This window comes from Symsagittifera roscoffensis, chromosome 2 (assembly GCF_963678635.1).
Source record: "Symsagittifera roscoffensis chromosome 2, txSymRosc1.1, whole genome shotgun sequence".
NCBI classification, from domain to species: Eukaryota; Metazoa; Xenacoelomorpha; order Acoela; family Convolutidae; genus Symsagittifera; species Symsagittifera roscoffensis.
The window spans coordinates 14,898,971-14,923,585 of record NC_087063.1 but is presented as its reverse complement, the minus strand read 5'-3'; the positions used below and the strand labels follow the sequence as shown (position 1 = coordinate 14,923,585).

Here is a 24,615-nt window from a genome sequence, read left to right as displayed (position 1 = left end):
AAATTTTAAAAAAATTTAAACTTTTTTTTAATCATTTTTTGCAAAATATTTTAAATTTTTTTGAAGTCTTTTTTTGTCAAACAAGTGCTAAATTAAGCGTCCAAAACTAGTTTTTTATAGTAAAATCTAGTTTTTCTTCCTAAAAGTCTAGAAAAAAGTATGAGTTTTCATATATCAAGCGTTACTCGACCGCGTTACTTATTAGACGAAAAACCAAAAATTTCAAACGGGTTTTTCTCGACACTGAGAAAACTTTTTCAAAGTTTTTGATGAAGTTTGAATCCCAAATAATAGGTCCAAAATATGATGTATCATTCGACACTTTCCGATGATAATTTATGGTACCTGATTTTGCGGTTTTAAAAACAAACGAACAAAACCTGAAACAAACAATAAAAAATGAACAAAAAACAATACATATCCGAATACAAACTTCTTCGCCATTTTTTAAGCAAAAAGCTAGTGATTCAAATATACAAATGCACACATCACAAGCAGAGAGGTGCACCAAACAATAAAGTTTAAAAAGTGTCTTTTTTCCTTAAAGAACACTAAGAATGATTCTAGCGTTATATCTCAAATTTCTTAATTTTCTTTTTCAGGATTTTGCCTTTGTCAAATAAATCAAGCCGTCAGTCAATGGCTCTTCCAACATCCAATGAAATTATGCGAACGCCCAAGCCAGTCAAGAAAATATCTGACAGTCCTTGTCTTCGGGTTCGAAGCCGCAACCTGGAACCTCCTCTAAGATCCAAATACGAAGTATGTAATAACCAGTTTAGTACACCCATGGTAGTTTCGACAAATTGCGGGAATTTCGGGACTCTGGAGAGAAAAGACTGGAATAGAAATGCCGATGCTCGCGAAATCATCAAAAATAGCGGAGTTGTCAGTTCATTCAAAACACCGGTAAGCTACGCCGTTTGTTTCATTTTTTTTTGAGTGGTTTTTCAAACTTCTGCTGTGTTACAAAAAGTACAAAAAATAGACTACCACACTTTAATACTATAAAGGATCAAAGAAATACCGCATAAGCATTGAGAAATTGATAAATTGAAAATTGTTAATATTCAAACGCGCTTGACGTTTCATCAAAAATATAGTTTTTAGATTAATCAAAAAAAACGTTGGCTTCAAAATTTTTAATGATCTTAATGTTTTAGCTAGTCTCAAAGCGAATGTTTCCAACCAGTACAATCAGTACAACTACAAGTACATGTTCGAATCTTCTTTTGGCTCCAACTTCGAGACTCGTTACAACTCTTCCCGCGTGTTCATCAATTTCGCACCCCTCCCCCAAAACGAGCCCGTTCCCATCCATCGGCAAATTTTCCAACTGGTACTTGCCTAGATATTCGCGACGATCGGGAAACGGATTGAACAACCTTACCGACCTTCTCAGTTTGAAATACTCTTCAAGCGTGCATAAATTAAACAGAGATGTGAATAATTTGATGAGGTTTTTGAGAGGCGAAAGCGTGGAACTGATTTTCGAAGAGAGTTTCAAGAGGAATCTTTATTTGTACGTGGGTGCTGATTTGATGAAGCTGGATAATCCACACGAGGAAATCAGCTACGCTGACACAGGTTTTTCCATTCAAAAAATAGGGAAAATCTAGAGACCATATGATTTAGTTAAGGAAATCAGACCGCATATCGTGTAATTTAGTTCCGAGCATTTTTTAGAAAGCACATTTTAAAAGCATATTTTGAAAGCACAATTACTTTGAAAACCCATGTCTGTGGCTCATTCATTTGACCTGGAAACAAAAACAAACCAAGATTTTGAAATATATATGCTGAAGAAGCGATGCTGTCATTTGAGTGTCTTTTGAGCTTGACGGAGCCGCTTAAAAAAACGATCGTGAAATCAGTCCAACCAAATAATTGTTCCGAATTTTGTAACGAAAATAACGGAATTTTTGTGCTCGTGATGGGTTTTTTCTTCAGACAAATTTCGTTTATTTAACTAGCTCGTTTTTGCCGGATTTTTTAAATATGATTCAAAAGGTATTGTTGTCCTGAGCTTAAATTTGAAGAGATATTTCACCTGTGATCTTTTTTCGTAAAATTATGGCTGATTTTTGTGAAGTCTTAGAAAGCGTTCCAAATTGGTTAAAGGCCGCTTGTTTGCAATAATTGAATTGTTACTAGTAGCAAAATCTGTCACTTTGCACTTTATATGGCGTATGATTTTCATAAAAAATCTCAAAAGAAAACTATTTTTCAGTTTATCACCATGCCTTAATTTATAGAGCATCCTATGGAGCAGTAATAACATGAAAAAACTGAATGTAATTAAAACAAAATGATTTTTTTTTATTTGAGATTTTTTGTAAGAATAATCCCCCACACGCCATATTACAAGCACAAATTGATAAATTTCGCTCCTAGAAACAAATCAATTATGGCAAATAAGCTTCCTTCAACCAATTTGGAACAATTTCTTTGACGGATTAAATCTCCGCTTAAGTCTTAATAGCGCGAAATATATCGCGTGTTAATTGTGCCAAATTGACCAAAATGGCAATTCTTAAACCCCCATCATTTTACGAAAAATGATTAAATGTGAAATATCTTTTTAATTTTAAGCTCAGGACAACAATAATTTTTGAATGATATAAAATAATTCTGTCAAAAGTAGTTAGATAAAAAATCGAAGTTTATCTGAAGAAAAAAACCTACCCCAAGCTTATGTATTCCGTTACTTTCGTTACGAAAGTCTTAACACTAATTGATTTGTTACTAGGAGCGGAATCTATCGCTTTGTACTTTATATAGCGTGTGTGGGGGGTGATTTTTACAAAAATCTCAAATTTAAGTTTTATGATTTTTTTGTTTCATTTTTTTAAATTTAATTTTATTCTTGTTATTACTGCTCCATAGACCTTAGAAGGCAGTCGAAACATTTAAGGCTTCACCCTGATACGAGCAGTGTTGTTTCTTTTAAGTCACGTTTGTGCCTATGTGCGGAATTTTTGTTTTTTTTTGAATTTTTAATTGATTTCTGATTATTCAAATAACAGAAAACAAATTTTTTGTTTTTTGATCAAAAAATTTCAGAACAAAACCTCTGATTTCATTCTGATCAGATATTTATCAGAACAAAACCTCTGACTTTATTTCGATCAGAAAAATAGCAGAATAAAAACAGTACTGTAACAGTACTGAATCAGTACTGTTACAGCACTGCGGCTTTTTCCCTGATTTATCTCTGATCGGAGATAAATTGCCACTTGCCAGAATCTGATGCAGAACTGATTTTTTACTAATACATTTTTGAGGAAATACTGAATTTCTCTGTGACTTCAACTCGCGGACATATAAACTCAGTTTTCTTTAAACTAAAGCCGATTTCATTTTGAAAAAACGACAATTGAGATTTAAATTGTAGGTGGTCCCGAAGAGTCCTTCCGTAAGCAGTACCTGTCAGTGCTCTCGCGACAACTGTCCAAATTAGGAAAACAGGACTCCACCCGACCTCACGCTATTCAGGGAAGAGGAGAAGTATGGGGAAACAGGTCAGTTCAAAGTACTGTAGTAGTTACACTTTACGATCACAACAACAAGTAAAAAATTAGGTTATTAATTTAAATAAAATGTATTCAAAACGTTTTTTTTTTCGCGAAGACGCGAAAAAAAATTTACTCAGAAAATAAGATTTTTCTTCAGATTTTCCGCTTTCTGGAAATATGCAAGACCTGAATGCCTATGGCCTATTTAGTATGAAAATTTTTCTTGTTCTGAATAAAACGTATATTTCAAGTTGGATCCTATTTTGTAGACTGAACAACACACTGACATTCATGGAAAATCTGCTCACGTAGGTGTGAATTGAAAAAAAACTTTTTCGCCAAAAATTGAACGAAGAATCATAGAATCACTGTCCATAAAACTTTTCGAAGCTAGACGTAAATGTTTAAGCTATAACAATTTAGTTTCTACCAATCAAAGTGAATTTATCAAAGGCTGCTGCCTGTTAATACAGTCTAAGGATAATACATTTATATTAGTTTTCCCATTCGACGTTGAGTTTTTTGTTGAGCAAGGCTCTTTCTGATGATTGGATGCCATTATCGGATGAATCAAAGTCCTACATGCAAAAAATGGCATCGAATCGCAAACAAAAAAGGTTTTTGAGGTTCAACAAAACAGTTTAATTTCAAATTGGAAAATTGATATCAATGTACCATCCTTAGACCTTCTTAACAGCCTTTGATAAGTCCACTTCGGTTGGTAGAAACCATTTTTTTAAACAATTTTGACATTTAATTCTAGCTTCAAAACGTAGTATCGAATGTGACTCTTTGACTCTCCTGTCATACCGTTCTTTGGTTAGTTTATGTTGGTACCTCCCATCTTAGATACCGCAATGTGGTGATGTGCCGGAGTGTGGACGAGGAACTGGGCATGCGTATTCAGAAGAGTGGTCCAGTGGTTGTGACTGAAGTAAAAGCAGAAGGTGGTCAGACAGCCGCTTACAGGGCAGGCATACGTGAGTATAGTCGTCTATCTCAGCGAAAATTTTGATGTACAATTATGTTAGGTACTCACATCACAGAATGCGGGAAGGATGTTCGGATAGTTAAACAAACATCCTTCTCACACCCATTTTTGCCCCTAGAGGCTTTGTTTTCCTCATAAAATCAGGTCATGAGGTTTGGTTGGACCGTGGAGTCCCTCGAAAAAAAAATTTTGAGATCCATCCAAATTGTTTTAAGATCCGCAAAATTTCAAATTTGTTTCAAAGTAGACATCTGATAAAAACAGGAGACATTTCATGAAACTACGTGGTTTCAAAACTTGTCATGACTTTCCTCTGTTTTCTTTTTTAGTTACAGTTTACTCTATTCCAATCTACACAATATCATTTTGTTGTGTTTCTTTCTACACTCCAGATATTTAATAGTTTTCTGCCATTTTAACTTAAGTTCAAATTATACCTGTTTGAATTATTCGGTACATGGGTCGACTACATTCAAAAATATTATCAAACAATTCGATTAATAGAGTCTATGGGAAAATAGTTATGTGAAAAATATTCAATTTTATACAAACAAACTTTCAATGACCTTGTTTTTAGATAATTTTGGATACATTTATTGTTATTTTTACGTGCCCCTGGATGAGAGCCCCATGTTGTCACTGTTGCGAATCTTACCATTCGTCTTATTTCATTTAATTAGTCTTAAAGTTTCTTAACTGGTTAATTTAGATATGACCTTGTTATCTTCATTCTCTCCGACGGAGAGAATGACCGCTCACTTTTTAATGTTTTAATTTAGAGATTAATTCACTTTTTAAACATATCTTATTTGTAACTAAGTAGAATTATCCCTAACAAAGAAACATTTTATCATGGCGCAGTCAAACAGCAACGAATCAAACGTGAGAGGTATACCTTCATTTTGGCAAAACCACACAGTGGACCCACCAATTCCTTGGGAAGAGTGGAGCGATCTATTCCAGCTAGCAATAATCGCAAAGGAGAATATCGATATCGAAAATCTCTTGAATCCATCGGAACGATATCATCCACTTCCCCCAACATTGGAAAATCCGCCGGAAAATGAATCCGATGCTCAAAAAACATCTCACATCGAGAGGAATATTCGAGAACAAAAGAGATTCGATGATGAAGAAATGGCCTCAATAAAGTCAGAAACCAAGAACTTCAATGGCATGAGACTTGAAGAGGTGGACCAAAAAATTCAGATCCATACTCTATCTAGCCCTCGAAAACGAAGGAAAGAAAATATTCGGCCAAAAGTTCACGAGAGTTAAAGTTCTACAAATTTCTTTCAAAGAATTTTGGGAAAATTTGTCCGTAGCTTTTGTGAGAAAGACAAACATAACCTTCGAAAGACACACGCTATTAAACAGAAAACAGAGGGACAGAGAATCATTAGAACCATTCTGAATTCTGGGGTGCACTTGCAGAAATGACAAAAAGATGTAACATTCCCACAGGAGAAGATGAATGGATTCGAGATATTTTTATCAATAACATGAAGAACTGGGACATCCAACGGAAACTTCTCATGGAAACCCTATTTCCATTAGGAGCCTTAAATGTAGCCCTGATTGACGAAAAAAGAATAACAAACCACATCAAAATGACGAGTACTTTTAAATCCAACGGATATTCTTCCAACAAATCTTTTAATCATTTTAATGTAAAAAGAGAACCCACCCTAAACATCGAAAGAACTAACACATGTATGAAATGCGGCGGAAATTTTACAAAAGGACATCTAGCGGTTTGCCCCGCTAAAGATACGACTTGTACGACTTGTAAATATCGAGGACATTTTACTAGACTCTGTAAATCACGCCGTAAAAATGAAAATATTGTGGATAGTCAAATTGTAAAAAATACAGACCATAATTATCCTTCGGAACAACTGGATGTACATATCGACCACGCCAATAGAGAATGCTGTGGAGTAATCAACGCATGGTCGGAGTCCGGACAGAGCGATAACGATGATTACTCTGTATTAAACGTGACAACTATCTATGACGACCACGGAAAGGAACTGAAGAAACTACTAAACATCGGCTTAGGAAATGAAAACCAAGTAATTCTCAATATACAGGTGGATTCAGCAAGCCCTGTAAGCTTCCTTAAACAGAATGTGTTACACGAGTTGAAGTTACGAGACCCTAATGTGAAAATTTATCCAGTGGATAAAGCGACTAAAGAACTCTATTGCGGATTTACGAACAATGCAATAAATATCACTGGAGATGTAATCGTCCCAATTTTCTCAAATGGATGGTCTCACAAGGAATGCCACTTCTTCTTAACTCAAGGTCATGAAAGAAACATCTTGGGAAACAACAATTTACCAAAAGTCGGAATCGAAGTTTCACAAAAACAATTCACATCACTCACCAACAAGAGAACTTGTAAGTCTATCAATTCAGTTACCTCACTTGACATAGATAATGAAATAGAAATGATTTCCAAAACCTTCAAACAATTTTTCCTTCGGATTGGAAAGATAAAAAATCAAACAAAAATAACACACTTTCACGAACCACTAAAGCCAATTCAACTAAAAGGCAGGAGGGTCCCTTTACACTTACTTGATTCAGTAAAATCAGAATTATACAGACTTAAATCCGAAGGACACGTCAAAAAATTAGAAAACTGTGACGAGGACAGATTTATTAGTCCGATAGTTATCACTTGTAAAAAAGACAAACCGATAAAGCTAGCTCTAGATTCAAAATTTATCAACAAACAAATTTACAAGAACAAATATCAGATGCCCAATATACACGAATTAGTGGATAATGTAGCGGCTCAAATTTCAAACAATTCAGCCGGAGAAGTATGGTTTACAAATCTAGACTTAAAGAATGCATATAGTCAACTCTCGCTAGACAATTTTACTAGCAACCAATGCAATTTTAGCCTAGTTGGCGGAGATATAACAGGCACTTATCAATTTTTAACTGGTTTTTACTGACTCGGCGATATGCCAAACGAGTTTCAAAGAGTCATGGACTCAACTCTGGGAAATATTCCTTTTACAAATTGTTACCTTGACGACATATTAGTCGCTTCCAAAGGAAGTTTTAACGATCACAAGAAAATTGTTTATAAAATTTTATCAACGCTAGATAGTTACAATTTCGCAGTTAAATGGTCGAAATGCAAATTCTTTCAAAAAGAAATCGAATGGCTTGGCTTTAAAATATCGAAAACCGGAATCGCCCCACTATTCGATAAAACCAAGGCAATCAAAGATATTCCAATTCCAAAGAATCTAAAAGAGTTAAGATCATTCTTCGGGTATTTACTAACGTGTGTCAATAGGTTCTCGAAATTTTTGTTCGTCCACATAACGACAAGAATGACTGCTAAAGTAATCTAAGAGTTCTTGGAAAACTATTTTGCCTTGCATGTAAAACTGAGGCATATAAGAAATGATCAAGGGACAGGGTTCGTAGCCAAATTTATTGGCAATTTCTGCACTACAAATCATATGAAAGCAATTAGTGCTCCCGTGGGTCAACACAGGATCACCGGATTGATGGAACAGTTGATTCGTACTCTGAGAGAACGGCAGAGGGCCTAATGTGAAAATTTATCCAGTGGATAAAGCGACTAAAGAACTCTATTGCGGATTTACGAACAATGCAATAAATATCACTGGAGAGGTAATCGTCCCAATTTTCTCAAATGGATGTTCTCACAAGGAATGCCACTTCTTCTTAACTCAAGGTCATGAAAGAAACATCTTGGGAAACAACAATTTACCAAAAGTCGGAATCGAAGTTTCACAAAAACAATTCACATCACTCACCAACAAGAGAACTTGTAAGTCTATCAATTCAGTTACCTCACTTGACATAGATAATGAAATAGAAATGATTTCCAAAACCTTCAAACAATTATTCCTTCGGATTGGAAAGATAAAAAATCAAACAAAAATAACACACTTTCACGAACCACTAAAGCCAATTCAACTAAAAGGCAGGAGGGTCCCTTTACACTGCTTGATTCAGTAAAATCAGAATTATACAGACTTAAATCCGAAGGACACGTCAAAAAATTAGAAAACTGTGACGAGGACAGATTTATTAGTCCGATAGTTATCACTTGTAAAAAAGACAAACCGATAAAGCTAGCTCTAGATTCAAAATTTATCAACAAACAAATTTACAAGAACAAATATCAGATGCCCAATATACACGAATTAGTGGATAACGTAGCGGCTCAAATTTCAAACAATTCAGCCGGAGAAGTATGGTTTACAAATCTAGACTTAAAGAATGCATATAGTCAACTCTCGCTAGACAATTTTACTAGCAACCAATGCAATTTTAGCCTAGTTGGCGGAGATATAACAGGCACTTATCAATTTTTAACTGGTTTTTACTGACTCGGCGATATGCCAAACGAGTTTCAAAGAGTCATGGACTCAACTCTGGGAAATATTCCTTTTACAAATTGTTACCTTGACGACATATTAGTCGCTTCCAAAGGAAGTTTTAACGATCACAAGAAAATTGTTTATAAAATTTTATCAACGCTAGATAGTTACAATTTCGCAGTTAAATGGTCGAAATGCAAATTCTTTCAAAAAGAAATCGAATGGCTTGGCTTTAAAATATCGAAAACCGGAATCGCCCCACTATTCGATAAAACCAAGGCAATCAAAGATATTCCAATTCCAAAGAATCTAAAAGAGTTAAGATCATTCTTCGGGTATTTACTAACGTGTGTCGATAGGTTCTCGAAATTTTTGTTCGTCCACATAACGACAAGAATGACTGCTAAAGTAATCTAAGAGTTCTTGGAAAACTATTTTGCCTTGCATGTAAAACTGAGGCATATAAGAAATGATCAAGGGACAGGGTTCGTAGCCAAATCTATTGGCAATTTCTGCACTAGAAATCATATGAAAGCAATTAGTGCTCCCGTGGGTCAACACAGGATCACCGGATTGATGGAACAGTTGATTCGTACTCTGAGAGAACGGCAGAGGGCATGCTCCTTTCAGCAGCCACGGCCGTCCCTAAAATCTAGTTTAAGCAAAATTATGTACAGCATATGATCTACTGCACATCAATTTTTACGGTGTTCTCCTTTCGAAGTACATTTTGGAGCATACGGTTACTCTGGACTCGGAAAAGTTGTTTATAAAACGACATTTTGATAGGTTTGGAGAAAAACCATCGCATGTTTGGGGACAAGATACTTCAACCCAACTAGCGATGCCAAAGGCACCAGAAGGCAGTACAGATGCCAAAGATCACTCAACTAAAAGAAGTTGCCCTAAAAGCTACACAGGAGAGGATGGACGACGAGTAGGCAGCCACACGAAGCAGCGGTACCCGTCTCAAACTCCTTCATTATTGATAGCTCATCGGATGGCCTTGCGCCAAAAAAGTCAACGGTGGTCAACAAACCGAACCCATTACAAGAATCAAAGCCGACCAAATCTGACACTGAGCGACCCAATCAAGGGATCAGAAAGTCGCAATCTGAAACGCGAATACCAAAATTGAAAAAATTGACGCATATACGAGTTCGGAAGAAAACAGCGCTGTTAGGATGGACATGGACAAAACGCAAAGTGCAAGTCCAGGTTCAACAGATAGCCCAATTATGCTATCATCTGCTGAAAACGTATATGAAAGTCAAGGAAGAGAGCATGTTTCGACCAATATGGAAGGGCTCATCTCCAAGAAAATCAGAAGGAGGATGGGAGGCCTCACCGACCATACCAAAACTCCTTAAGATCAAATTTTTCTGTAGTTCACGAACGGCTCAGAAGGCCGGTATCTCGACCACATTCAGCCCGAATAGGACATCGAAATCGTTATTATGACATCAGAACAGGTTGAGAGAACGTAGGCCGCCTAAATTCTTAGTGGAAGGGTTTTTCACGAAAGCGATATCAACCGAGCATAAAACGGTAAATGCAGTGTTCACGCGAAACTATTCAGAGATTGAAGGTAACGAATTGCCAGAGGCAGCAACTAATTGTTGGAGCCGGAAACGTTCAGTCGGCCCAGAGGTGGGACGCATAATGGTGGAGATGGGAGTGCCAGGAGTCAGGATGATACTCCAAGGAAGATCCGTAGCCCGAAGAAAAGGAAGGCCAAAAATCTGTAGGCCGCTAAATCTGTAGAGTGTATTGTCAGGAAGATTATATGCAGGACGACATATCGAGGTTGAACAAGAAAATGTCGGTTATTTTGTCGAAGTTCTGGACAAGTTCCGCAAGATTGTCACGCACACTTAACGAATACTTTCGGTCTAGGATAACCAAGGAAACACGATTGATGAAATTAAAGTTCAGGGGATTAGAGACCCGTATCCGAAACCGTCCTAGAAAATCAGCTCTGGGAAAATTAGTAGATTTGAAATTCAAAAGAACGAGGGAGGGTTAGACAAAGCTGGCCAGGAGTTATTGGAATGTATTGATTCGGATTCAGGTGCCTCCGCAACTACTCCGCGAAGAGTTTGAATTATGAGCCCCCGGGAAATTTCCGACTAACCTGTTGTACCACAGGAGCAAACAGTATCAGCAGAGCCGGGGGCTAATGTGGAACAAGGAGTGTTTACGAAAAAGTGACACGAAAAAGAGACTAGACCTGAAGATTGGAAAGACGTAGTTGTTGAAGCCGCAATGTTGACCGATGCCAGTAAAGAGTCTCATAAACAATCCGATGTTATCATCGGAACAGCGGAATTGGCGAATATCAGTGGCGAGTCTAGTGTCCCAATGGCGATCGACGAATTGGACATCGCCGACAAAATGTCTGCTATCAGCATGACAGAGGAGGATCAGAGGCAAGTACTGGAGAAGCTAGAAAACTTGCGAAAAACTTAAATTTTCCCTGACGTAGAGAACATAAAGGGGATTAGATTTGCCTTATAATACCGATGGTACTAATGTCTTCAGTTTAAAAAAAGTTTTGAAACTATATAACTTTGACGCAGTGTAGGGAGAGTGTAGTGGAGACTGAAGACTATGCATGACGTATTTATATTATGCTATTACGTAACTGTTTAGTAATGCCAAAGTCATTGTCCTAGTTAGCATAACCATCTGTTACCGCCGGTGGCGCTGGTCTTCGAGTTAAATTCAATTTGGTTTTCTTACGTTTTACTCAAATATGTAACAACGAGGTTACTTTCACAGAAAAAAATGTATGCTTGAACTTGGATCCTGTTTTGTACACTGCACAACACACTGATTTCCATAATTGAGCAAAAAAAAAACTCTTGGAAAATCTGCCCACGTAGGTGTGAACTGAAAAAAAAATGAAGAACGAGTCAAAGAATTACCTTCCAAAAAATTTTCAAAGCTAGACGTCAATGTCTAAGCTATAATAAATTGGTTTCTACCAATCAAAGTGGATTTATCAAACTTTGTTATTATGGTCTAAAGATGTCATATTTATATTAGTTTTCCTATTCGACGTTGAGTTTTTTTGTTGAGCAAGGCTCTTTCTGATGGTTGGATGCCAATATCGGATGAATCAAAGTCCTACATGCAAAAAATGGCATCGAATCGCAAACAAAAAAGATTTTTGAGGTTCAACAAAACAGCTTAATTTCAAATTGGAAAATTGATATCAATGTACCATCCTTAGACCTTCTTAACAGCCTTTGATAAGTCCACTTCGGTTGGCAGAAACCATTTTTTAAACAATTTTGACATTTACTCCTAGCTTCAAAACGTAGTATTGAATGTGACTCTTTGACTCTCCTGTCATACCGTTCTTTGGTTAGTTTATGTTGGTACCTCCCATCTTAGATACCGCAATGTGGTGATGTGCCGGAGTGTGGACGAGGAACTGGGCATGCGTATTCAGAAGAATGGTCCAGTGGTTGTGACTGAAGTAAAAGCAGAAGGTGGTCAGACAGCCGCTTACAGGGCAGGCATACGTGAGTATAGTCGTCTATCTCAGCGAAAATTTTGATGTACAATTATGTTAGGTACTCACATCACAGAATGCGGGAAGGATGTTCGGATAGTTAAACAAACATCCTTCTCACACCCATTTTTGCCCCTAGAGGCTTTGTTTTCCTCATAAAATCAGGTCATGAGGTTTGGTTGGACCGTGGAGTCCCTCGAAAAAAAAATTTTGAGATCCATCCAAATTGTTTTAAGATCCGCAAAATTTCAAATTTGTTTCAAAGTAGACATCTGTTAAAAACAGGAGACATTTCATGAAACTACGTGGTTTCAAAACTTGTCATGACTTTCCTCTGTTTTCTTTTTTAGTTACAGTTTACTCTATTCCAATCTACACAATATCATTTTGTTGTGTTTCTTTCTACACTCCAGATATTTAATAGTTTTCTGCCATTTTAACTTAAGTTCAAATTATGCCTGTTTGAATTATTCGGTACATGGGTCGACTACATTCAAAAATATTATCAAACAATTCGATTAATAGAGTCTATGGGAAAATAGTTATGTGAAAAATATTCAATTTTATACAAACAAACTTTCAATGACCTTGTTTTTACATAATTTTGGATACATTTATTGTTATTTTTACGTGCCCCTGGATGAGAGCCCCATGTTGTCACTGTTGCGAATCTTACCATTCGTCTGATTTCATTTAATTAGTCTTAAAGTTTCTTAACTGGTTAATTTAGATATGACCTTGTTATCTTCATTCTCTCCGACGGAGAGAACGACCGCTCACTTTTTAATGTTTTAATTTAGAGATTAATTCACTTTTTAAACATATCTTATTTGTAACTAAGTAGAATTATCCCTAACAAAGAAACATTTTATCATGGCGCAGTCAAACAGCAACGAATCAAACGTGAGAGGTATACCTTCATTTTGGCAAAACCACACAGTGGACCCACCAATTCCTTGGGAAGAGTGGAGCGATCTATTCCAGCTAGCAATAATCGCAAAGGAGAATATCGATATCGAAAATCTCTTGAATCCATCGGAACGATATCATCCACTTCCCCCAACATTGGAAAATCCGCCGGAAAATGAATCCGATGCTCAAAAAACATCTCACATCGAGAGGAATATTCGAGAACAAAAGAGATTCGATGATGAAGAAATGGCCTCAATAAAGTCAGAAACCAAGAACTTCAATGGCATGAGACTTGAAGAGGTGGACCAAAAAATTCAGATCCATACTCTATCTAGCCCTCGGAAACGAAGGAAAGAAATTATTCGGCCAAAAGTTCACGAGAGTTAAAGTTCTACAAATTTCTTTCAAAGAATTTTGGGAAAATTTGTCCGTAGCTTTTGTGAGAAAGACAAACATAACCTTCGAAAGACACACGCTATTAAACAGAAAACAGAGGGACAGAGAATCATTAGAACAATTCTGAATTCTGGGGTGCACTTGCAGAAATGACAAAAAGATGTAACATTCCCACAGGAGAAGATGAATGGATTCGAGATATTTTTATCAATAACATGAAGAACTGGGACATCCAACGGAAACTTCTCATGGAAACCCTATTTCCACTAGAAGCCTTAAATGTAGCCCTGATTGACGAAAAAAGAATAACAAACCACATCAAAATGACGAGTACTTTTAAATCCAACGGATATTCTTCCAACAAATCTTTTAATCATTTTAATGTAAAAAGAGAACCCACCCTAAACATCGAAAGAACTAACACATGTATGAAATGCGGCGGAAATTTTACAAAAGGACATCTAGCGGTTTGCCCCGCTAAAGATACGACTTGTACGACTTGTAAATATCGAGGACATTTTACTAGACTCTGTAAATCACGCCGTAAAAATGAAAATATTGTGGATAGTCAAATTGTAAAAAATACAGACCATAATTATCCTTCGGACTAACTGGATGTACATATCGACCACGCCAATAGAGAATGCTGTGGAGTAATCAACGCATGGTCGGAGTCCGGACAGAGCGATAACGATGATTACTCTGTATTAAACGTAACAACTATCTATGACGACCACGGAAAGGAACTGAAGAAACTACTAAACATCGGCTTAGGAAATGAAAACCAAGTAATTCTCAATATACAGGTGGATTCAGCAAGCCCTGTAAGCTTCCTTAAACAGAATGTGTTACACGAGTTGAAGTTACGAGACCCTAATGTGAAAATTTATCCAGTGGATAAAGCGACTAAAGAACTCTATTGCGGATTTACGAACAATGCAAAAAATATCACTGGAGAGGTAATCGTCCCAATTTTCTCAAATGGATGGTCTCACAAGGAATGCCACTTCTTCTTAACTCAAGGTCATGAAAGAAACATCTTGGGAAACAACAATTTACCAAAAGTCGGAATCGAAGTTTCACAAAAACAATTCACATCACTCACCAACAAGAGAACTTGTAAGTCTATCAATTCAGTTACCTCACTTGACATAGATAATGAAATAGAAATGATTTCCAAAACCTTCAAACAATTATTCCTTCGGATTGGAAAGATAAAAAATCAAACAAAAATAACACACTTTCACGAACCACTAAAGCCAATTCAACTAAAAGGCAGGAGGGTCCCTTTACACTTACTTGATTCAGTAAAATCAGAATTATACAGACTTAAATCCGAAGGACACGTCAAAAAATTAGAAAACTGTGACGAGGACAGATTTATTAGTCCGATAGTTATCACTTGTAAAAAAGACAAACCGATAAAGCTAGCTCTAGATTCAAAATTTATCAACAAACAAATTTACAAGAACAAATATCAGATGCCCAATATACACGAATTAGTGGATAACGTAGCGGCTCAAATTTCAAACAATTCAGCCGGAGAAGTATGGTTTACAAATCTAGACTTAAAGAATGCATATAGTCAACTCTCGCTAGACAATTTTACTAGCAACCAATGCATTTTTAGCCTAGTTGGCGGAGATATAACAGGCACTTATCAATTTTTAACTGGTTTTTACTGACTCGGCGATATGCCAAACAAGTTTCAAAGAGTCATGGACTCAACTCTGGGAAATATTCCTTTTACAAATTGTTACCTTGACGACATATTAGTCGCTTCCAAAGGAAGATTTAACGATCACAAGAAAATTGTTTATAAAATTTTATCAACGCTAGATAGTTACAATTTCGCAGTTAAATGGTCGAAATGCAAATTCTTTCAAAAAGAAATCGAATGGCTTGGCTTTAAAATATCGAAAACCGGAATCGCCCCACTATTCGATAAAACCAAGGCAATCAAAGATATTCCAATTCCAAAGAATCTAAAAGAGTTAAGATCATTCTTCGGGTCAACTAATCAGTACATTAAATTTGTACCAAATTTAGCATCCCTCGGAAGCCCGCTTAGACCTCTTTTAAACAAGAAGTCAATTTTCCTTTGGAATGAAGATCACTCAAAAGCATTCGATAAGATTGAACCAGAAATAGTAAATCTTACTGAAAACACCCACTTCGACGTAAAAAAGCCCACGAGAGTAAAAACCGATGCTTCACATAATGGGTTAGGTGCATCCCTTGAACAACTCCATGAAAACGTTTGGAAAACAGTGTCATTTGCTTCAAGATTTTTAAATCCTCATGAATCCAAATATTCAACAAACGAATTAGAGTTATTAGGAGTTATATGGGCGGTGGAACATTACAAAAATTATCTCTACGGCTCCGAATTCGAAATTATTGCCGACCACAAAGCTCTCCTTTCCCCTTTGTCACCTAATCACGGAAACAAAACGTACCATAGCCGATTGACAAGATGGGTAGATCGTCTTCTACCATTCAATTTTACTATCAAGCATTTAGCGGGAAAAGATATGGGTTTTACCGATTTAATTTCAAGTCTCCTTTGGGTAAAGCAACTTCTCCATCACATTACGACGAAGAATTCGTAGTTGCAACTACCAAAAAAATATATAATGCACTCAATCCTTTGGATAATGAGAATTCATTACGTAATTCAATTAATTCAATTTCGGAAAATTCCCAGTACACGAAATTACGAAATCACGTAATAATTACAGCATTGAATTTCGTCAATTCTTCCATCTCAATCTGCAATCAAAAACACTATAGAACAGAATTTTGTAACTCTAAATGTATTCCCTCGGATTTCTCAAGCACAGATTCTACTAAAATCCTTCTATCAAATTCAGCCTTCATTTATTTTTTAATTATTAACAGTAGCTTAATTAGTAATCCTTCGGATTTCAAACTTATAAATAGTGTAAATATGTCAAATAACCAAATTGTAGTAAATCCGTCCACCTCCGGGATACAGGTCTCTATTGATTTCCAAATTTCCTCAGAGCACAAAAAGTTAGTAACTAAATTTCGAGAAAACCTCAAGCTACTTGAAAGACCTCTGGATTTAAATACTTTATTCAATGCAAAGTTGGTTGCTTTATTAACGGAAGATGATAAACCCAATTGTGAAGGCTTTACAAAAAAAAGTAGAAAACATCAACGCAAATTCCCGTTACTTACACCAATTTTCGAAAGACCTTCATGAATCCGACGGACTATTATATATGGATGGAAAATTGGTTATTCCGTTTACACTTAGAAACGCCGTTTTAAAAACTTTACATGAATCTCACCCTGGCCAATTCGGTATGAAATACCTGGCACAATATATTTGGTGGCCACATATAAACCGGCAAATTTACTTCCATGGGATTAATTGCACACAATGCACCCAAACCGGTAAGAATATAAAAAACATCATACCAACTACACAAATTAGCGAACTTCCTACTTTATTTAAACCTTATGAGGAATTAAACCTTGATTTTGCCGGTCCATTAGATAACAATTGGGGAAACAATAAATACATCTTATTATGTATAGATCGTTTTTCAAAATTCCCATCAGCAAAAATTACCTCTTCAACGTCATCAAACACGGTAACCGAATTCCTTCAAGATTATTTTTATCTCCATGGGATTCCTAACTCTATTCGTGTTGACCACGCATCCTGTTTTACTAGTCAGGATTTTAAATTATTTTGCAATTCTCTTAATATCAAATTAATATTTTGTATAGTTGGGGACCATCGTTCTAACGGTCTTGTAGAAAAACTTGTTCATACTGTAAAAATCAAATTATTAGCAATGTCTTTATAACAACAAAAACCTACATTACAAACTGCCATTTCGAAAATCATTTGGAATTTACGATCTTCCTTTCAATAAAAAATAAAATGCTTACCGTTCGAAATACACTTTAATAGAAAACCGAACACGATCTGGAAGCAATTGGCATCTAGTAAATTATCCGGTGGATTTTTAGACAAAGGGAAGTCGATCTTAAGCAGAGAAAGGGCCCTTGACTGGAATGCTGACGATCGGATAGAGGACGGATACAAAGACTTCCTTGTACCGAAAAAGAACCAGTCACCATTGGAGAAAGGCTACGACTCAGACCTTCCTACAACCTCAAAACCTTCATCTTCCCGAGTGTCCTTAAACAGTCCGTTTAAAGGTAATTTACTACGAAAAACCAACGGAAGTTTAAATGGAAATCCCTTCTATAAACAACTAGGTCAGAAAATAATAAACTCAACAAAATCCACGGTTGAACTATCCGACGGAAAAATCATTAGAAAATCGGACATCGCCATCTCAAAGTCTAAATCCTCTACAATCCGTTCGTTCAAAGGAAATATCTCATTTCCCTCTTTTTCTAACAGTGATTTACATTAGGTACAAGAAAGACAAACAAAGCGAAGACACAACAGACGCGGAAACCAGACATTAAGACAGGACGACACACAGAGTCTTTCACCCCGGTCACCACCAGATCTAGAGGAACAAAACAGCCTACTAAATTCAACAAATCGAAGCGAAACCGAAATAAAGCCTCGACTTCGAACACAAGATACTTAGTAGGTGACGAATCCATGTTCATTCCGTCGGATACGTCGGACATTAGTGATTGGGAATGGATTGCGGGCGGTTTTCCATGCAGAGAAATGATAAGAAAACGCTTCATTTCAGATAACCTCATTTTTAACGAAGAACCTTCCCCATCATTAGCTCCTCAAACATATCAAGCTAATATAAAATCTGAGATTTTAGACGAACAACTTCAATCTACAGATACAGCGGAATGCCCAATTAGTATAAAGCCAGCACCTCAAACTACCTCACACCCACCTGGCGAATCTTCTACCGCTACGACAACAGAGGGCCCAAACACTCCTTCGGATTCAACAAAAACATTGGAAGGAGAAAATCCGGTGGAATTTCCAGTCTTTAAGATAGAGGACTCCTCTAACGAAAGTGCAACTAGTGAGGAAAGACATCCTAAGGAAATCACTATCACCGGTAACGAATTTAAATTAAGACGTTCAAGTCGAAATGTTGGTCCCCCACAATTCTATGGTAAGCCATATTACATAGATATTATAGACGAGTTCGAAAACCAACCAGGCTCCGCGAATAACCCTAAATTTCTGGACGAGGGCGACAGCTCGGGCTCCCCCACACTAACCTTCAGAGAGATTCCCTCGGAGAACCAGGCCCACATTTGCGACACTCTACCGGAGGACCGCGCACCGGGCCCAGCGTACCCTTCATCTCCCGATCAATTCTCCATCGCCTCTACTGGGAAAATAGTTATGTAAAAAATATTCAATTTTATACAAACAAATTTTCAATGACCTTGTTTTTAGATAATTTTGGATACATTTATTGTTATTTTTACGTGCCCCTGGATGAGAGCCCCATGTTGTCACTGTTGCGAATCTTACCATTCGTCTTATTTCATTTAATTAGTCTTAAAGTTTCTTAACTGGTTAATTTAGACATGACCTTGTTATCTTCATTCTCTCCGACGGAGAGAATGACCGCTCACTTTTTAATGTTTTAATTTAGAGATTAATTCACTTTTTAAACATATCTTATTTGTAACTAAGTAGAATTATCCGTAACAAAGAAACATTTTATCAGTCACAAATTATATTTTCTGTTGCATGAAAAAGTGCTTATAATACAACTTTCATTTATAAAAACTATAACACTAGCGGTTTTGTAATACAAAAGTTCCAAAACTGAGGAAAAAGGTTCTTGTTCTCAGTTTTTACTTTCAATCAGTTCTATGTTCAAATGACTAATTTGCAACAAAATTTACTGTGATTGCAAAAATTTTTAACGTTTTCCCAAAGTGTAGTCCAGGTACAGACCTTGACTACATTTATTAATTATAATTTTATTATAATCAATAAATCAAGATTGTAATGAATCAATACTTTGGCCCATTTGGCTTATTTCACGCCGAATTTTAATCCGCGATATTTTTGCTGTTCAATCAATTGGAAGCAAAAAAAAAGGTTGGCAGAGGGCAAAAATTGGCAGAGGGCAGGTTTATGCTTTCTCATTTGGAGAAATTCACACTAGTTGTTATTTGTAGGGCACAATACAAACACATTAAGCGAAACACAAAAACTTTTATGGACAGGTTCTATCAATTATGGAAAAATGCTTCTCATGCCTATCGCGAGTCATATCGTTTCATGTGTGAAAAAATGTTATTCAAACAACTCCATAAAAAGTAATGAAGCTTGTCATGCTGTTAAAGTCTATTGATGTATCAAATTGTATAAAGTTGTATGAGACACAAAACTAGCAGTTAAAGTTATTTGACTAATATTTTGTCGACTCGAGTAAAAAACATTAAAGTACAGATATCAAAAATTCTTTAACTTTAGCCAGAGAATTTTTTTTGTTTGTGGAAAATTGATCGAACCAGCTCAGTATTTGCATCAACATCAATCAAATCAATCTAGTTATACCAACTGAAAATGTCCACAAAAAAAACTTTTTCAGTTATTACCGAACTGGAGTTGTAACGACGTGTCCGGGTGATATAAGTTGGTAGGCAGCTGCGAAAAAAAAATAGATTTCTTCGTGATGTGAAGAACATTTTGGCTATCTTTGATCTTCAGTTCAATTTTGTTCAAGAAATGAAGAAAGAGTTTTCTTTAAGTTTGCTCAAAGCCAAGGAAGAAACTGAACAAAAAAGGGGAATGTCGGCGGGATATTTTTCGTTTTTGTGCAACATCAGGTACCTGAAATAATTATTAAATAGATCGACAAATACATCCTTGCGTTTTTTTTCGGTCTTGATTCGAACGACAAAAATTATTTCAGAAAAATGTTCTGAGTGTTGAGACAAACGGTTTTCGAAATTTTTGCGTTTTGGTCCAATTTTAGCGAATGATGCGGAGAGGCAGTCTTTTTTGTATTCAACCACAATCAGTTACCACATAGAATCAAAACAATCATTGAAAGTGGTCGAATAATAAATATATCAAGCCTTTTCAATCATGATCGAAACGACACTGAAAAAATTCAAGCAAATTTGCCTGCGTCGAAAAGAACACGTTGACGTGTTTGAGTTTTAGTCTAATTTCGAGCAATTAAAGCAAGCGAGTAGGTCTTGTATGAAAGAACAATTTTTTTAGGTAGTGGAAACTTGATTTTATTCCAGGAAAACTAGTAATAGAAGCTCAGTTTGTGCTCTATTTGCAAACAAGTTCTTATCATTTAGCGCTTTTTTACATCTGAGTTTAGTAATTACTTGTTTTGTCTGACATCTAGATAAAAACACTGTACTTTCAGCCGATGGGCGGGTTTATAGGGAGGGCAGAATTATGCCCCTTCAAGGATTCGACCTCCTCGCCATCAAAACGCCCCCCTTTTGGTACTGGATTGTGAACTCCGTGTAGGCTAACTGGCCCTAAAGTTTTCTTAAGGCGCCTTTGCTGCCAATGTATACTTATTTTGTGGGGTGAGCGCGCGCCAAAAAACCTGTTGTTTAAAACTTTCTAAAAAGTGTCTCAAAATGTCTTTTTGATCTATTTCTACCAAAGTTTGCCTGCGGTGAAAAGCATTTGGTCGGAAGATGGTATTTATGATGATTTGGGAGAGCTCGGAAAATCAATTTGGTCGATCTATAAAACGGTCGTCAGAATTTTTGAAACTGTTTTCGAAAAACCGCCCAACCCCCCCCCCCCCCCCCCCAACATTCGTGAAAATCCTATATCCGCCCCCTGAATTACAGTATAGTAACAAGGGATAGAAAAAACGTTCCTGTTAAGTGTTAATTCAACTGATTTCTAGTTCGCATAAATAAGACTCTGAACTCTGTTCGCATAAATAAGACTCTGTTTATGATTTGGAAACCGTTCAGTTCCACAGAGCAGAACCCTCTATCTGTTCACACCTTTCACTCAACACATAACAGCTAGACAGATCTAGACTGATTGACACGCAGGTACCAAATCACACTTAATTATACAGAGATAAGTAATAAATGGATAGCAACTAAATTGATTGACATGTAAATATGTAGCCCCTCACAATAGTGTGTCTTAAGCTTATAAAGATGGGTTTGGTAGCATCTATGGGATAAAGATAAATTTACGAATATATAAAAAAATTATTCTCTTTAGCTGGCATACATTGCCTAAATTTTAAGGTTTGATTATATGCACTACCTTGCTTTTCATAGAATTTGTGATAGAAAATTGGAATAAAATGATTTGTAGTGTCTGACTTAGAAATTGTTTATCAGATGTGGGCGACATGATAGCAGTGATCAACGGGGAAGATGTGTGGAATGAGCCACATGGCTATGTTGCGCAATTGTTACGTAATGATGGCCAAGTGAGCATGATTATTGCGTCACCTGTGTCTTCGTGTCTCAACAATGACTGCAAACAGATGATCATGGACTCTGGATATCTTTTCAAACATGACTCATCTCTAGGATGGCTCAGATGGTTTTTTGTGCTGAAGCAGGATGGAATTCTATACGCATACAGGTATATTCCAAAAAAAATGATCAATTGCAAGAAGAAATATTGCAAAAGTATATATATTTGCAAATGTTTACAGTCCTTATATGCTTTGAAAAACCAGCAAACTTTGGAAGAGTTCGGTACTTTTTCAAATACACTACACTAAGCAAACTAGGAGTCCCAAAAATATCGGCCAAACAAAATCAATAATTTGTCTAGGCAATGAATAGTTTTGACAAAATCAATCAGCTGTTGATTTATTGTTCAAATAATTTACTTTTAGCACAGTTGATAGAATTTTTTTCAGAACTGCCTCGGAGCTGATACCTTCATTTGTAATCCTAGTTACAAACTGCATTGTAGAGCGAAGTCCCGACACGAGCAAACCGTTCAGTTTCCAAATCATAAACACAGAGCAGAACCCTCTATCTGTTCACACCTTTCACTCTTCAGTCGATGAAGATTTCAGGCGGTGGATGAGGTCATTGACCTCCAGTTCGAAACGGGAGTCGGAAAGTATATGGTGTGGAGTTTTCCGATTCGAGTTCAGCTGCTCGGTGGGTCAAATTATGAACCCAGAATGCAGTGGTTTTATAACTATATCATCGTCAATTGTGGAACAAAACTATCCTCAACCCTCGTCTAATTACCATCAAAATTGTCCCAATAATGTTTCCCGAAAGTGTTATTGCACTCTCAAAGATGCAGTTCTTTATTGCTACGAGAGTCTAGATTCGCTTCAAAGTGACGGAGCTATGCTATTGCATGGGTATACTATTAGCAACGAAGCCGACGATTTGACAGCTTTGTTGATTCCAATACCCGAAATAGCCCATCCGCCATTAGCTCTGCATTTTTCTTCCCCGAGCGAGAAACATCGATGGAGTTTCGCAATTAGAAACTCATTGCAGCTTTGGATAAATGGGCTAATTCGATAAATTCAAAATCAACTATGCTTATTTTTCTCATTTCATTTTTGCAATGTTATGAAAGCGCCTAAATAGCTGTAACAATCCAGAAAAAAAACCAGAACCAAAAAAAACTGAAGTCTCTAAAAGACTTATTATCAGTTGTTGCAAATAAATTAAATCCGCGGATCTTGTTAACTATCCCCCCTCCTATGGTATCTTCTAATGAAAATCCCCCCTCCTACTGAGTTAGGACCGATGTGGTTAACTCATAGAGTAATTTCGGATAGGGTACACCGTCTGCTCGTCACGCTATCTTATTTTCGGCCGGATAGATTCGTGCAACTTCTTAGTCTAATACCGATCCTAATCTTACTCTTATACTTTCTAGTCTCATGGTGTTTAACTAGTCTCTGCTAGGCTCAATAGATCTAGGGTATACTGGTTTGTTGCGGCTGCTGAAGTTCTCTTGGAGAGACAACTAATTTCTAAGTTAAATTCAAATCTCTCTGGTGCTGAAATTACAAGTAATTTCAGCACTTACAAATAAGTGGGTTGTTAGTTAGATGGATTATGACTGGTTAATATTAAATATTTTACAGTGGTAAAATATCCAGTTTATCCAATTATAAAATGTAGTTTAGATCAGGTTCCACCCATCCGGGTTTTACAGAGTTTTTTAGAATTATCTTTCTGCAATTCAAAGGATGGATGATGAACGTTGGTATTCGGCGAACATCGTATTCTTGTCCGGTTCCTCTTGTTAGGGAAGTTCCAGGACGCTGGAGTTTGGGGCATTAATCGTTGTGTCTTCTTGTGACAACGACTGTGTTTCCCAATGAAATCAATATGATTTCAAAATGGTTTGCTATGACGGGTTTTTCTGTATTATGTAGAGAACTTGTTTTGTGTTCAACCTCGTCTGGGAATGGCGTGGAGATTGTGCGTGGAGGGGATGCCTTGTAACTCGGATCTGTACGTGTACTTGAACATCGAGGTGGTCATTGGTCTAGTTCAATGAAGTCCTTTTCTGCGAATTCAAGTCGTACTCTAAATCCTTTGAGTTGTGATTGTGGACGGCATATCGGTTGTGGTTAGCCATTCTTGTTCGAGTGTAGTGGGGTCATTTTGTCTTTGGATGTTCGTCTTTGTTGTTGTGTGCTGATCTACATACTGCAAGGTATAATTTACATTGTATAAAATTTTTATTAGTTCAGTTTTTTAATTATGAATTTAGTTAGTTGTTTTCACGAAAGCATTTTGTTTTAGTTCGGTTATTTTGAAGAGTTACTCACCCTTGAGTACCTCTTATTAAAAATAGAAGTGTGGTCACAAAGCGTGGATGTAGAGCGGTGGGTTAGGCCGGCTATAGAGCATGCTCAGGACGTCCTCTCTGGTGGGTTAGGCCAGGGGTGGGAGTATGATTTCGCGCTGTTTCTTTGAGAGGTCCTGTTATGTGATAACGTTTTA

The 24,615-nt window shown here is 36.7% G+C and overlaps 1 protein-coding gene across 1 annotated transcript; it reads left to right on the top strand.

Moving 5' to 3' along the window:
- Positions 1 to 611: 611 nt before the first annotated feature.
- On the top strand, positions 612 to 23,175 carry LOC134839704 (uncharacterized). Its single transcript, XM_063855325.1, has 9 exons — positions 612 to 909; positions 1,164 to 1,587; positions 3,395 to 3,521; positions 4,365 to 4,495; positions 6,382 to 6,912; positions 11,149 to 11,317; positions 12,288 to 12,418; positions 22,012 to 22,261; positions 22,545 to 23,175. Exons 1-9 carry the CDS (start codon positions 640 to 642, stop codon positions 23,173 to 23,175), a joined length of 2,664 nt encoding a protein of 887 aa, XP_063711395.1. The 5' UTR covers positions 612 to 639.
- The last annotated feature ends 1,440 nt before the right edge of the window (positions 23,176 to 24,615 follow it).

Coding starts and splice junctions, on each gene's coding strand:
- LOC134839704 (XM_063855325.1), top strand. CDS start 640: ATGGCTCTTCCAACATCCAATGAAATTATGCGAACGCCCAAGCCAGTC. Junction 1,588..3,394: donor AATCAGCTACGCTGACACAG/GTTTTTCCATTC, acceptor TTTAAATTGTAG/GTGGTCCCGAAGAGTCCTTC. Junction 6,913..11,148: donor ACTCACCAACAAGAGAACTT/GTAAGTCTATCA, acceptor TAGTTGTTGAAG/CCGCAATGTTGACCGATGCC.